The sequence below is a fragment of the Pteropus alecto genome, unplaced genomic scaffold, assembly GCF_000325575.1.
Source record: "Pteropus alecto unplaced genomic scaffold, ASM32557v1 scaffold190, whole genome shotgun sequence".
In the NCBI taxonomy this organism is placed as follows: Eukaryota; Metazoa; Chordata; class Mammalia; order Chiroptera; family Pteropodidae; genus Pteropus; species Pteropus alecto.
This window is the reverse complement of record NW_006430462.1, coordinates 3058221-3074493: the sequence shown is the minus strand read 5'-3', so window position 1 is coordinate 3074493 and position 16273 is coordinate 3058221. Positions and strand designations below refer to the sequence as shown.

Sequence of the window (16273 nt, the reverse complement as noted above, 5' to 3'; positions counted from 1 at the left end):
GTGCGTGACAGGCATTGTGCTCAGGGACGTACGTATCATCTGAAAGCTTACCTCAACCTTGTGAGGTATTACTGCGACCCTCCCCTTTGTAGATTTAGAAGGCGCTCTGGCTCTGTAACGTGACCTGTTCAAGGTTTCCCAGTTTGCAAGAGGTAGAGGCGAAACTTGAACAGAGATTTCCCTTCTCAAGAGCCCTTGGTTTTTAACCATTAAACAAAACTACTTAAGAGGCCTTGTCACCCGATTACCACTTGGTAAATCCTAGGTGTGGTGTTGACACTATCTGGATTATTTTATGGAGTCCTCTTAACATGCCTTAATTGTCCGATCTTCCTGATTAGGGAGAAATAGATCCACGGATACCTGACCTTAATCACGCAAAGGTTAATGGAAATCCGGGACTCGAACTGAGGGTCTCCACTGAGTCTGGCTCTCCCAGGGACATGCATTCAGTGTGCCACTTAGGCTCGTGCACGTGCACACCTCTGCGACCGGGATCTCATCACCTTAGCGGCGTCCGTCCCCCTGCACTTTTTAGGGTAATAAGACCAGACCTCCTGGTCCAGACCCTCGCCCCAAGCTCGGTATAACGGGGGAAGCAAAAAGAGCAGTACCGGAAAGTGGTCAAGGGACCTGGCCTGGGGTCGTCCGCAGCGCGGCAGGCGGCGGCGCCAAGCCCAGAACGGCTAGTGCTCTAGGAGAGCAGGACGGGTGCGGAGGGGGTGGGCGCGATGCCGGGAACAGCGGCCGGCTCTGAGGGCGCGAGGCGGGGCACGTGGGAAGGGGGCACGGCGAGTGCGCGCTTGCGTGGTGGGGGGATCCGCGGAGGCGCGCGGGGAGACGGCGCGGCGAGTGCGCGCGTGCGCGGTGCTGGGGGTGTTGTGGTTTGCCGCGGCGGCGCGCGGGACGGCGGGAACATGGCGCGCGGAGCCGGCGCGCGCGCATAGCTGGTGGGACCGTTAGCTCGAGGCGGACACGGCCCGGTCCCCGAGGGGATGGAGCAGTCGCCGCCGCCAGCTCTCGAGCCTACCCTGGGGTCGACCCCGGCACGGAGCCGTAGGCGGCGGGAGCCGGAGTCGCCGCAGGCGCCGGCGCCGGTGAGTGCGTGAGGGGCGCGGGCCGGGAGACTTTCTTTGTGAAACTCCGTCGGTGCGAGCCGGGCCGGGCCTCGGCTGCTGACGAGAGCCCGCGAGTCGGAACCCGCCCTACCTTCTGGGTTCGAGCCCCGCCTCGCGCCGCTCGGCGGCGGGACCGGGTCTGTCGCCTGACGCCTCAGTTTCCGCGGGAGTGTGTGCGCGCACGGGGGGGCGGTATACAGTTGGCGCCTAATGCGCGCAGCATCTCTCCTTTACCTCCTCCCTTGCGGGTCAGCGGGTCCCTGAGCCGCGTCCCACGCGAGAAGTGCACAGCCGCAGCTCGGAGACAGGTGTCGGCGCAGCTGCGGGAGACTCAGGTGCAGACAGCCCCAGGTGGAATCTCAGGGAGTGAGCTGTCCGTCCTTGGAGGGAAGCAAGTCTTTCGGTGGCTCAGCACAGTGATTTGGGAATGCTTTACACCCAGCCCAACTTCGTGGTGTGTTTGGGGTATTGGTAGGGTGAAGGATGCTGAGCGAAATGGACTTTGGAGGTGTGGCTTTCGATGGGATGGGATGGCCCTGAGCATTGGTCTCTCAAAACAGCTGCGGTTACGAGCGCTTGATAAAAATACAGGCGTCACAACTCACCCCAAGCCCATGGAATCAAGACTCCAAGGCATAGGAGCAAATTTTGAGTTTTTAACAAGTTTCCAAGTTGTTATGATCCAGCAAATTTGACAAGCACTGTCTTAGAGTAAGCTTCCTCTGTGCAGAGACCTGTTCTGTTTATAGCTCACCATGGTATCTTGGTACCAGGCGCAGCGCTTGGCACATGATCGATGGTCAGTAAATATTTGTGAGAAGACTATACGACTTAGGGAGTTTCCAAAATAAGAGTTCTTGAGACATTTTTAGGAGCTTTTTGAGATTAATGATTCTGTCAGATTACTGTATGATGTGATCTTTCTCAGGTCCCAATTTAACTTTTGTCACTGTTTCTAATGCCTTATTTTCAGTATCTTGTAGGTAAAGCAGGGTATACATTGCTTAGCATAAACCATCAACTGTGTATACCCTAGCTACATTAAAACTAATTCTGAAGTAAAGTTCTGAATAAAACATGCATGTTTCTTTCTCATCATTTGGGAACACTAGGCTTACAGGATTTTGTTCCCTTGAGGCAGGTAAATATTTATTTTCGTCAAAGCAAATCTGAATTACTGTTTATTCAGAAAAGTTGGCAATTTGCTTAAACTTGAGTATTTGTCCTCTGTATGTGATATTTTGAAATTGAGATTTATGTTTAGTTCAGTCAGCGCTAAAATAGAATTGTTTAAAAGTTATTTGATATTTCAGAGGCTGTTTTTTGAATTTCAATAGTTGATTTAATTTTAATAGTTTCTTTTTTCACTGACAAAATATGGATATATAGGAAGACAAGACTTTAGGAGTTGAGATTGCATCTGAGGAAGAAATAATGAAAAATCAAGTGCTTTATTCTCTCAGTGTGTCATTTTTGTAGTTTATGTGGATATATATATTTATTTTTTGAGAGGTAATTGACATGTAACTTATTTGTTTTAGGTGTACAACATATTGGACATTTGTATATATTGCAAAAAGATCACCACAATAAGTCTAGTTAAGCTCTGTCACCACATGTAGTTAGAAAATTTTTTATGTAATGAGAACATTTAAGATCTACTCTCTTAGCCACTTCAAATATACAATACAATATTAATAACTATAGATACATGCTGTACATTGCATCCCCATGACTGATTTTTTAAAAGTGTCTTTAAAAATAAAACAGCTTTATTGAGATATAATTTACCTACCATAAAATTAACCTCTCATGTACAGTTTCACAGTTTATAGCATATTCGCTGTATGTCCAACATTACCATTATCTACTTTCAGAGCATTTTTCACCCCTCAGAGAAATTCCATACCCATTACCATTCCTTATTTGCCATTATCCCAGCCCCTGGCAGTAACTAACCTACTTTCTATCTTTCTGCCTTTAGCTATTCTCGACAGTTAACATAATATAATCTTACAATATATTCTCTTTTGTGATTGGATTCATTTGCTTAGCATAGTTTTTTTTGAGGTTCATTCGTATTGTAGCATGTTTCAGTACTCCATTCCTTTTTATTGCTGGATAATATTCCATTGGAAGGATGTACCACATTTTATTTATCTGTTCATGATAGACATGTGGGTTTTTTCTACTTTTTGGTTCTACTCGGTATCTGCGGGGAGTTGGTTCCGGGAACCCTACAGATACCAAAATCTCCATATGATCAAAGCCCTTGTATAAAATGGTATAGTATTTGCATATAACCTATGCACATCTTTAGATTACTTCTGATACCTAATACAATGTAAATACTGTCTAAAAAGTTGTCATACTGTATTGTTTAGGAAATAATGACAGGAAAAAGTCTACATGTTCAATACAGACTCAACCATCCTAGGCCTAACTATATAGTACATGTCAGCAACAACATAACTTTTTTTTCTGAGTATTTTCCATCAGAGGTTCAATCCATGGATGTGGAACCTTTGGATATAGAGGACTGACAGTATTACGAATAATGCTGCTATGAACATTTATGTGCATGTTTTTGTGTGGACATATGTATTCTCTTGGGCATATCCCAATTGATGGGTCACATGGTAACTCTATTTTAACCTTTTGAGGAGCTGACAGATTTTTCTAAGGCACTACATCATTTTGCATTCCTACCAGCAATATGTAAGGGTTCCAGTTTCTCTACACCCTTGCCAATACTTGTTATTGTCTGTCGTTTTAATTTTAGCCATGCTGGTAGGTGTAAAATGGTATCTCATTGCAGTTTGGATTTGCATTTCCCTGATAACTAATGATGGGCATTTTTTTTTGTGTGTGTGTGTGTGCTTATTAGCCATTTGGAAAATGTTCAAATCCCCTGCCCATTTTTTGGGGAAGGGGAAGGGTTCATTTTTTTAATTGGGTTATTGGTCTTTTTATTTTTGAGATGTAGGAGTTCTTTAAATATTCTGGATACTAATCCCTAATCAGATATATGATTTGCAAATAGTTTCTCCCATTCTGTAGGTTGTCTTTTCACCTTTTTTATAATGTTCTTTGTTGCAAAAAAAAGTTTTGTGATGAAGTCCACTTACCTATTTTTTTCTTTTGTTGCTCTTACTTTTGGTGTCATATCTCAGAATCCATTGCCAAATCCAAGGTCATGAAGGTTTACTCCTACGTTTTCTTCTGAGAGTTTTAAGTTTTTAGTCCTTTTGCTTATGTTGTTGATACATTTTGATTTAATTTTTGTGTATGATATAAGGTAGTGGTCCAGATTCATTCTTTTGCGTATGGTGGTGGTCTAGCACTATATGTTGAAACATCTTATTGAAAATCAGTTGACCATATGTTAGGTTTATTTCTGGACTCTCAGTTTTATTCTCTTGTCTATTCTTATGCTAGCACTACAGTATTTCATTATAGTAGCTTTTTAATAGGTTTTGAAATAAAGTTTAAGTTCTGTAACTTTGTTCTTTTTCAAGACGGTTTTGGATGTTCTGGGTGCTTGGATTTTAGAATCAGGTTAGCAATTTCTGTCAAAAAGTAGCTTGGATTTTTATAGAGATTGTGTTTAATCTGTCTTTTCAATGATGTTTGTAGTTTTCAGGTCCAACTCTTGCACATTTTTTCAAAAATTTCTTTCTAGATATTTTATTCTATTTAATGCTATAGAACATGGAGCTGTTTTTAAAATTTAATTTAATGTTGTTAATGTTTCATCACTAGTTCATTGCCAGTATATAGGGGAAATACAGTTGAGTTTGGGATATATCTTTTAACTTCTTCATTTAGTGATAGACTGTTCCAACTTTCTGTTTCAGATCTTCCCCCGCAAAATAGTGAGGGAGAATGGTCTTTGAAAGGTTAAGTATGGATGCAGATCTAAGTTCATATCTCTAAATTTTGGCTCTGCTACTTACCAGTTGTATGAGTTTTGATACATTTTAGCTGTTCTGCATTTCAGTGTTCTCATATGTAATGGGACAGTAATATCCATCTCAAAGAATTGTTAAATAAAAGACAATGTAGGTAGATATTTAGAACAGTGCCTTGCATGTGGTAGGGATTTGGTATTTGTTGTTTATCTTCTTCTGTTAATTAACTCCATTTAAAAGCATGCCAAAAAAGAAAAAGCAAACAACACTAAACCAAAAGAAAAATAACCAAAAAACCTCCCGAAGACAAGCAAACCCCAAACCACAGCCACCCACCCCAACAACAAAAAACCACAAAGAAAAAGCCACAAACAAAAACCTCAAACCTCTTCCTGTCCCTATCACTTTTCTATAACCCAAGAAAACTCTGTAAGCACTTGAGGAATAGTGAAAGACAAAGTGTTTCATACCACATTTCTATTGTAAAAGCTTTCTAAATCTAGGCTGCTTCATAGGATATTTGACAATGTATTTGCAATTATTATTAAAAATAAGTGTAACCTAAAGGTGTTTGTTTTTTCCCATAGTTTTTATTTAATATGATGTTCTTTCACTACTTATTTCTTCTGAAAACAGAAGCAATATTTTTAAATCTGATGGTTACAATTCTTGTTTCTTTTGAATAATTGCTATTTGTAAAAAACTGTGAGAGACAAAGTTTGATCTTTGTACTTAATAGTGCTTTTCGTGTCTCTTCAGTAGCTAGAGTAGATTACTGTTTTGTGTGGGAAGAAATCAGAGACACAATACAACCCAGATATGATGCTTGGAATATATCATATTCATTGAATGTGTATTTACTATGAACCAAAGAAGATAATGTTTACACTGGAAATACTATTTTAACAAAAAAACTTAGCTCTAAAATCTCAACTATAGTTAAATTTATAACTTACAAAACCACAGATTGGTAATTCACAGACATTTCTATAATAAAATTTAAAATCGAAGTTGGTCTTTATTTTAATAGAAACCCCTTATTACAAAAGCTGAATGTGTGCATCATATAAAATTAGGAAATATAAGACAAGCAAAACAAAATAAAACCCCATAACGTTACCCATACGGTGATTACTACTATTAAGACCTTAATACAGTGGTCCCCAACCTTTTTGGCATCAGGGACCAGTGCTCCTATGAGAATCTAATGCCTGATGATCTGAAGTGGAGCTGAGGCGGTGATGCTGGCGCCGGGGAGCAGCTGCAAATACAGATGATGCTTTGCTTGCTGTTCCGCCGCTCAATTCCTACTGTGCAGACCAGTTCCTAACAGGCTATGGACCGCTCCTGAGGGTTGGGAACCCTTGCCTTAATACATTTCTTTCTGGAACTTTTTCTGTGCATTTTTCTATTTAACAATAGTTATACACATTCACATAAATGCATATAGGCATTTTAACTAAAATAAGATAAAATGACAAAATGTCTTAAATTTGTTTATATTTAAAGTAAGCTTTATTTAGATATAGTTTACATACTATAATATTTACTAATTTTAAGTGTATAGTTTTATGATTTCTGACAAATATATACAGTTGTCTAATCACCACCACAGACAGTAGAATAGAAAGTTGTTCCTTTTTATTACTGAGTACCACTCCATTGTATGTGTCCTGTAATTTGTTATCCATTCACCAGTTGATAGACATTTCGGTCGTTTCCAATTTTTGGTGATTGTGAATAGAGCTACCATGAACATTCACATATAGGTATTTGTGTTTCACAGATATATGTTTTGGTAGGTACTTAAGAGTGAGATTGCTGGTTTGTATGATAAATATACATTCATTTTGGAATCTACTTTTTCTTTCATTCAGTGATCTCCCCCTTAACTTTCTATTTAAAATTTTTTCCAATCTATTCCGAAAAATTTTTAAAGCTGTTGTGTCAAAATCAGTATCTTATCCAGGACCATGCCTTAGTTAATGCCACTTAAATTTCTTTTAATCTAGTATGGTCTCTTTTTTTCATGACACTGACTCACAGAAAGGGCTGAACCAGGTGTCTTGCAGAATGTCCTTCCTATCTTCTGGATTTGTCTGGTAGATTCCATGTGACATCATTTATCTTGTTCCTCTATTTCCTATGAAGTAGAAGCTGTATACAAGTTAAATATTTTTGGCTAGATTATATCATTGGTAATGTCTACTTAGTGTTGCAGTATAAGGCTCATTTTATCATTAGTATTTTCTTGCTATTGAAAAAGGGAAAGCAGTGATAATGTCACCGTATTCTTTAATTAGAGATCAGAAACGAGTCCTTTTTACTACAGACCAAAAGTAGTACTGGGAGATTGAAAAGGTGGTAACAGTAACTAGGGAGTGGAATGGGAAAAGAAGGAAGCAGGTGTCAATATGGCTCTAATTGTCCTCATAGTAACTACTGCCAAAAACCTCTTTTTCATCTTATAGATATATTACCTCTAGGAGAGAATGTTTTAGTCTGAAGAACATGCATTATTTAAAATGATTAATAGTGTAAAGTTAATCAGCATTAATCTGAAATGTGATTTGTTGAGATTCTAGTTTACAAATAATTGATGATTTGTAATGAGAATGTGGTACTAATTTTGTGGATGAAGAACAGGATTGTTAAGGAATAGGTAATCTAAGTAACACAGCAAACCTGACCTTGTGTTGTGGTTTTGCATTCTCAAAAAAAAATAAAAAAATAAATAAAAAATAAAAAAAGGTTAGCCGTGATTGTTAAATAAGGGAAGGCATATTATTGTATATGGTTTCCCATTTCATGATATTACATTTGGTATTTTCATGCTGTCACTAAGTTTGCCATAGTAGAAGTTCAAAAATTACCATAGTAGTATTTCAGCTTACTATGGACTTAGTTCAGAAAATGGTAGAAAACATTTATCAATATATTTTGTGCTTGCAGAATTGCGTAAAGAATATCACTTTGATAAAGATGAAAATTTCTAAGATTATTATCATCTAATGTCAGTCATCATAAAAGAAAATCAGATTAACCTTGATGCTTATGTTTTGCCAAATCATGCGTATAGAAAAACGTTAGTGCTCATTTTTAGATTATAAACATAAAATAGTTTTTGAAGATAAGGAGGAGAACGTAATGATAAACTAGGTCAAAAGAAAAAGCTATATTGGAAAAGAATCAACCAAATAAGTAGAAAGTAGAAGAAATAAGTGAAGATGGGAGGGGAAAAGAGGATAATGATTATATTTACAGAACATTCTAAAAATATTATTGGGATCTGTATGTAACCGGGCCACTTTTCTTTCTTTTGTAATTGAACTCTGCAGCATCAAGTAGAGCCGGAATGGATTATATTGTTTGAGGCTGAAGGAATTTTTCTTGGTTATTTTGTTTTAGTAGTTGTACTGGGCAGCTTAAAGAATGTAGTTTAAAAATAAGTCTAATCTTGATATCCCATGTTCATGGCCCAGAAGTCTTGACATTAAGATGGCAATACTCTCCAAAATGATATAAAGATTAAATGCAATCCCTATCAAAATCTCATCTGCCTTTTTCGCAGAAATCCTAAAATCTATATAGAAATGCACAGTACCCAGAACAGTCAAGACAGTCTTGAAAAAGAAGAATAAATTTAGAGGACTCACATTTCTCAGTGGCCAAATCTATTATAAAGATACAGCAATCAAGACAGTGTGTTACTGACATAAGAATAACATAGATCAATGGAATTGAGAATCCAGAAATAAACTCTCACATTTATGGTCAAGTGATTTTCAACAAGGGTGCCAAGAAAACTCAATGGGGGAAAAAAGGTGCTGGACAATACATGCAAAAGAATGAATTTGGACTCCGACCTCACACCATATGTAAAAATTAACTCAATGAATCAGACCTAAATGTAAGTGCAAAAACAATAAGACCTTTATCAGAAAACACTGGAGTAATCTTTGTGACCTTGGTTCAGGCAATGATTTCTTAAATATAATACCAAAAGCACAAGTAACAAAAAGTAGATAAATTGGACTTCATCAAAATAAAAAACTTCTGTGTGTCAAAAGACAGCATTAAGAAAGTGAAAAGAAATCCCACATAATAGAAGAAAATATTTGCAACTCGTATGTCTGATAAGGAACTTGTATCAAGAATATATAAAGAACTCTTAAAATTCTATGATAGACAACCCAGTTAAAATATGAACAAAGTATTTGAGTAGAAATGTCTCAAAGAATATATACAAATTGCCAGTAAGCACATTATTAGTCATTAGGGAAATTCAAATGAAAACTGCAAGATGCTACTTCACACCTACTAGGATGGCTAAAGTAAAAAAGACAATAACAAGTTTTGGTAAGGATGTGGAGCCCTTATGCATTGCTGGTGGGAGTGTAAAGTGATGTAGCCATTTTGAAAAACAGTTTGGCAGAATGCTAAACATAAAGCTGCCATATGGCTGGCTCAGTAATTGCATCCTTAGATATATACCTGAGAGAAATAAAAGCATTAGTCCGCATAAGTAACTGTATATGAATGTTCATAGCAGCATTATTCATAATAGCCCAAAAGTGGAAACAACCCATATGTGCATCAGCTAACTGCTGAGTGGATAAACAACATGTGATATATCCATATAGTGGAATATTATTCAGCCATAAAAGGAAGAAGTACCAATACATGATACAATGTAGATGGACCTTGAAAACATTATCTGAGTGAAAGATAATGTTTACATAATTAACTGGTCACAAAAGATCACATATTGTATGATTTCATTTAGGTAAAATATTCAGCACAGGCAAATCTAAGGTAGCTTATTATTTGCTGGAGACTTGTGGAGGGGTAGGGAATGACTGCCATTGGGTATGGGGCTTCCTTTTGGGGTGATGGAAATATTAAAATTGTGGTAATGGTTACAAAGCTCTGAACAAATAAATCACTGAACTATTAAATGGATGAATATTATGGTATGTGAAATATAGCTCATTAGAAGTGTAAAAAAGTAAATTGGAAAATAAAAAGTGTCTAATATTTTTTAATATTTTAAAATGCTATTAAAGATATCCTCCATAAGTCTTCATCCCCCCATATTAATTTTTGCTAATACATGGTAAAATGAGCAGGATTATTCTTGTCATCTGAGATGATCCTGTCATCTAAGGTTGTCTTATGGAGTGATAAACTAAATCCAGAAGTAATAGTTAAAATAGAGTATATATGTACAAACAATTTCAAGTATATAGAAAAGTACATTGAATCCAATAATAAACCACTTAATATTCTCATTATTATTAACATTTCATCAATAATTGGATATATTTTACTATTTTAAAATAGTTATTAAGATTTGTAGAATCTGTCTTTATATTTTCTAAAATAAAATGTTTACTAAGCATTATGTAGAGAACACCTGAAATTAAGATGGATAGGAAAGTTTCTGTGAATTAAAAAATGTCATGTGAACATGTTAAGGTGTCTGAACTTTTTTTGAAATAATTAGGTCTGTAAATGACAACATTTTTAATGCAAGCGTGTCAGCCTTCATGTGCTTATGAGATTACTGTGCCAAATTATAGAACAGAGGAAACTGTCAACTCTGTAAGACTTTCTCTGTGACCTGTTCTCTACTAGGAGCTTAGTTTCCTGATATTTTGTTAGTGTAATTTGATATCGAAGGCTATATATTTAATAAGGCCAAGCACGTAGGGTGGTATAGTACCTTTTATTTTGGAGTTAATGAGTCACACATCTGGGTATATTCTCCTCCTCCTCTCAGGAGTTTGCATGTTATAAATATGATTTTGGAATTTAGGTACCTTTATTGGACATTTAGCCCAGTGTGTAGTTTCTTGTTGTTAGGTAAAGTATAACAGATTGCACAATTGTCTGATAAAGTACTAAAAACACTGCCACTATTACTTTTGTTCTGTGTGTACTATTTTCATATTGCGTGCTGTCTTAGATTCTTATGGTTTTAGCTTATATAGAAACAAGAGTTTTAAAATTTGCTCCATTGTCAAATAATGCTCTTGTTAAAGTCTTTGCTTCCTAATCGCCACAAATGTTTATGAAAATCACTTATAAAAAGTATTCAGGAAGTTGGCTATACATTCCAAACATATTTTATAAAAAAAAAAAAAATTTTCATTAGAGATATTTGGAAGTTGTCTGTAAATTATAGAGTACTTGTGTGGCATAAATATAGTCTGTTGGTTTCATATTATTATAGCTAATATACTGTGCTTACTGTGTATTAGGCACTGTTCTAAGTGCTTTATGTATATTAATCCTCATAGATTCCTTATGAAGTACTGTGACCTCATAACAATAGATACTATTGTTATCTTCGCTTTACATGTAAGGAAACTGAGAAACAGTGAGGTTATTAAGTAACTTGCTCAAGCTCACACAGCTAGGAAGCTGAGTTGCTCTGGATTCTAATGTAGCAATCTGGTTCTGGAGTCTACATTCTTAACCGTTATACTAGACCCCGCCTTTGATTTGAATAATCATTAAGCAAATAGTGGTCAATTTTAATTATCTCTTGCTAATAAATTTTTGACTTATTGCAGGACAGTGATACAGGCAATTCCCCTGGGGATCTTGTTAAAACTTACTTTTTATTGTGAGGTTTAAGGTTATGTTGGCACAGTGGTATTCTGGAATTTGAGTCTCTGTGATGATAGAGTAGAGGGATAAGTATTTGATACTGTTTGTTTTTGAATTTTTTTACCAGTAACTTTTTATAAAAACAAAAAATAACTATAAGCAGTTTAATTTTTAAGTATTTAAAGTTAGAAAATTGTTATTAAACAAATACTTAACGGAGTACCTGAGATAAATGTTTTTTTGACTGAATCATGAGAATTAAACCAGATAATGAAGAAAAGGATTACATGAAATGAGGTTATATAAAAACAACAGTTTTTAAGATAGTAAAGGAATGATTCTTATTTTGTACGCATCTCTGAAATAAAAGGAATCATAAAATAAAATCACTGCTTGTATCTTGTTTACTGATGAAGGGTTATCAGTCTTTATAGTGCAAATTAAAAGTTAACTAAAGACAAAGTGTGTTGATACTATAAGATGTTTGTTGATTCAGAATTTTAGCTCTAGGCCATGTTTGTGAAATAAATGTATAATTATAGTTTCCTGAGAAAAGTTTTTATTTTTGTTAAAAAAGTGGATTCCAGATAGATATTTATTCTTCATTTGAATTTCTCATGAGACTGAAATATATTTACTTAATAAATATTAATTTTTGAGCTTATTTTTTCTAGAAAGAGTTGAAATAATTGAATGTCTGGAGACATTTTACACTATGTTTTAAGTCATGTCTATTTGTAAGCTCAAAACTATTTAAATAAGAATTTTAAATTAAAGTTTTTTTATCCTTTGTGAGATGAGTTGTAAACAGGTCAGCAGAGAATAGGATTACTCTTCTACTTTAGAGTACATATTTCTAGTTGAAGTTGAGAGAATTGGAATTAATTCATGTGTTTACTAGTTAATTTTTTTTTTTTTAAATGTGCTTGGTTTCCCACCATTGTCATAGTATTTTGATAGATTTTTCAGAGTGTGTTGTGAAAGTAAATTTGTATCAATTTGGCTCAAAAAGTTTTAAAAATTTGGTTTCTTCTTGTATAGTATTTTAATTACTTATTGTACATAGAGACTTTAGATGCAGCAATATTTTAGCATTGGCTTTTTATAATCCTGACTCCTTAATCATTATGCTAAAAACATATATCATTATATTAAAAAATACAGCGAGAAAGTAAATACTTGCATTAAAGTTTCATTTATACAAAGTTTGTATGTGAGACGTGTATTTAATATTAAGGCTTAGGACTCTTTAATTTTACATTCTCACCCCAACACATTTTTGAGCTTCACTCAATAAGAAAAACAGTTTATAAAATAAATTGTACGTATCTACCATGACTTCCGAGTGAGACAATAGTGAAGGCAGTAGTTTTATTTTACAGTGTGGAAGATTATTCTATTGCATTAATGCTGCCCATTTTATCTGGTATTGTTTGAGGGCACCAGAAGTGTGTTGCCAGGTTGGATGTTCTCAGCAGAGTTTTGAAAAATCTCTCAATGTTAGAGAAAATGATTTTCCATATAGCTGTAAATCCAGATATGAACTTTACAAAGCATGTAAGCAAGTTGTGTTTAACAAGTGTTGCATTTCAAAGGCAGCCTTGAATTTAGAGGGAGTTGTGTTTCATGGTGTTGTAGCATATTCTGTGACCAAAAGCGTGGGATCTGTATCTCATTGTCCCATTTATAAAGTTAAAATGCTACTATTGCTTACTTCATAGGGTTGTTATGAACATTAAATGAATTAATACATGTATACTATTTAAAACAGGCTAGGCATGTAGTAAGTGCTAAATAAGTGTTAGGTGCAGTTTTTGTTGTTATTATTATTACTATTATTGTTTTTATTACTCTCAGAGTAGTGGGAGATGATTAAATGTTAGATACAGATAGATGACATTGATTTTGATCCCCTGCACAATTTCCCCTGGAGATTATTAAACAGATAGTTTATGTTGTAACAGAAAATATTTTGCCAGATAAGTTAATCCCTTCCAAATCTGTCTTGTTTATTCTGCTTTGTGATCCTTGTGTCTGGGACTCTGCAAGCCACATTTCTGCATTGCCAGCTGGTCCCTTTTCTGCTGGAAGATAGGGGGCAGTAAAGTGCTGGAGAAGACAGGAGGTACTTGTTCGTTTTCTTTTGCTTCCAGTGGCCTTCCTCTCTGCTGTTCTGTGAGTGCCACCCTAACAACACTTTTTAATGCTGGCAGCAGCAGTACCTTTCTGTAGCAGTTGCTTGATCCAGTTTGCAGTTTTTCCAACATTTGAGTACAAGTTTCATCAAGCTTCTTCCTTCAGAAACACTAAGATCAGCCAGCCAGTGCCCCTCTTCAGAGGTTTGGATCCCAGGCTCATGGGGCCTCTTCTAGAAAATCAGACACCAGCAGCAGCGGAGTATTGCCTTCTCCTTGTATGTCTTGAGTTTAAATTCCCTGGATCCCTCTTCTAAGATTTGGTAGCCTAGCCTTGGGTGTGATAGTTGCTCCCTGCAGTTACTATCTCTATGATTCCTTAGCTCTTTACCTAAAAACTTCATACTCAGTTAACAAATCTTAAATGATATTCTGTCTGTTCAAATAACAGGAATGGTTCCTGTCTTTCTGACTGAATTTTGATTGATATAGATAGAGGTAATAAGGACTAGTGGTCAACAAAGTTTCACTTAAAAACTTCTCATTACCTTTTTTTAAGATGGTAGTGTGTATTTTGATTTTTCTAAATTTTGTAAAGTATCCCATGACAGTTTTATGGACAACATGAATCTTGTAGATTTAATGATAATAAAGTTGTTGAATCAGACAATTAAAGAGTTGATAGAAACCTGCAGGAAGTCTATACCAAAACATAGGACTCTATTTTTTAAATGTAGTCTTATTCAATAGTACTGCATCCTTGATGAAGGCATGAAAGTTTTTATAAATATAAGATGGATAGATAATACACTGAAAGAATTAGGATTCAAAGAGATATTGATGTACTAGAACAGTAAGATAAAACCACCAAAATATTCTGTAATCTTGACAAGGGCCTGGACCATATCTATTTTCTTTTCTTTTTTTTTTTTTATGTCCAGTCCTTTGTAAATGTCTGGCTTAGAGTATATGCTCAACAGTTAAGTAGATTGATAAATCAAGGCAAACTTCATCAGTTATAAATGAGGTTCTGCACTTAGGTTAAATGCATATAAACAAATGCATGAAACTAGACTGCTATCACCATACACTAAAATTAGTTCAAAATGGATTGAAGACATGAATATAAGACCTGAAACAATAAATTGCATAGAAGAAAACATAGGCACTAAACTCATGGACTTTGGATTTAGAGAGAATTTTACAAATTTGACCTCAAAGGCAAGGAAAGTAAAAGCAAAAATAAATCAATGAGACTATATCAGACTAAAAAGCTCTGCACAGCAAAAGAAACTATCAACAAGGCAAAGAGACAACCATCTGACTGGGAGAATATATTTGCAAACAATGCCTCTGATAAGGGACTAATTTCCAAAATATGTAAAGAACTCATACAACTCAACAATAAAAAACAATCCAATTAAAAAGCAGGCAGAGGCCCCATCAAAATCCCATTGGCATTTTTTAAGGAAATAGAACAAATTTATCAGAATTGTATGGAAGCACAAAAGACCCCGAATTGCCAAAGCCATACTGAGAAAAAACAAGACTGGAGGTATAACTCTGCCCAACTTCAAATTATACTACAAAGTTACAATAATCAAAACGGCATGGTATTGACAGAAAAACAGACACATAGACCAGTGGAATAGAATTGAGAGTCCAGAAGTAAACCCCATTTATATGGACAAATAATTTTCAACCGTGGAGCCAAAAACATACAATTTAGAAAGGAAAGCCTTGTCAATAAATAGTGCTGGGAAAACTGGAAAGCCACCTGCAAAAGGTTGAAGCTAGACTGTTACTATGACCACACACCAAAATTAAATCAAAATGGATTAAGGACCTGAATATAAGACCTGAAACAATAAAGTGCATAGAAGAAAACATTGGAACTAAACTCATGGACCTTGGGCTTAAAGAGGATTTTATGAATTTGACCTCAAAGGCAAGGGAAGTAAAAGCAAAAATAAATGAATGGGACTACATCAAATTAAAAAGCTTCTGCAGAGCAAAAGAAACAGCAAGGCAAAGAGACAACCATCCAAATGGGAAAATATATTTGCAAGCAACGCCTTCGATAAAGGCCTAATATCCAAAATATATAAAAAACGTATACAACTCAGTAACAACAAAAAAGCAATCCAATCAAAAAATGGGCAGAGGACCTGAACAGACTCTTCTCCCGAGAAGACGTACAAATGACAAACAAACATGAAAAGATGTTCCACTTCATTAGCTATTAGGGAAATGCAAATCAAAACCCAATGAGATATCATCTCATACCAGTTAGAATAGCTGTTATCAACAGGATAAGAAATAATAAATGTTGGAGAGGATGCGGAGAAAAAGGAACCTTCATACACTCCTGGTGTATGAAGAGGATGCGGAGATAAAGGAACCTTCATACACTCCTAGTGGGACTGAAAATTGGTACAGCCACTATGGAAAACAATATGGAGGTTCCTCAGAAAACTAAGAATTGATCTACCAT

General features: G+C 35.9%; 1 protein-coding gene across 1 annotated transcript in view; it reads left to right on the top strand.

Annotated features, from left to right (window-relative positions):
* Window positions 1-884: 884 nt before the first annotated feature.
* Window positions 885-16273, top strand: part of TTC28 (tetratricopeptide repeat domain 28) — a 624192-nt gene continuing 608803 nt past the window's right edge. Inside the window, 1 exon segment of the mRNA XM_025047844.1 lies at window positions 885-1097. Coding sequence (XP_024903612.1) covers window positions 996-1097 — 102 coding nt within the window. The 5' untranslated portion in view covers window positions 885-995.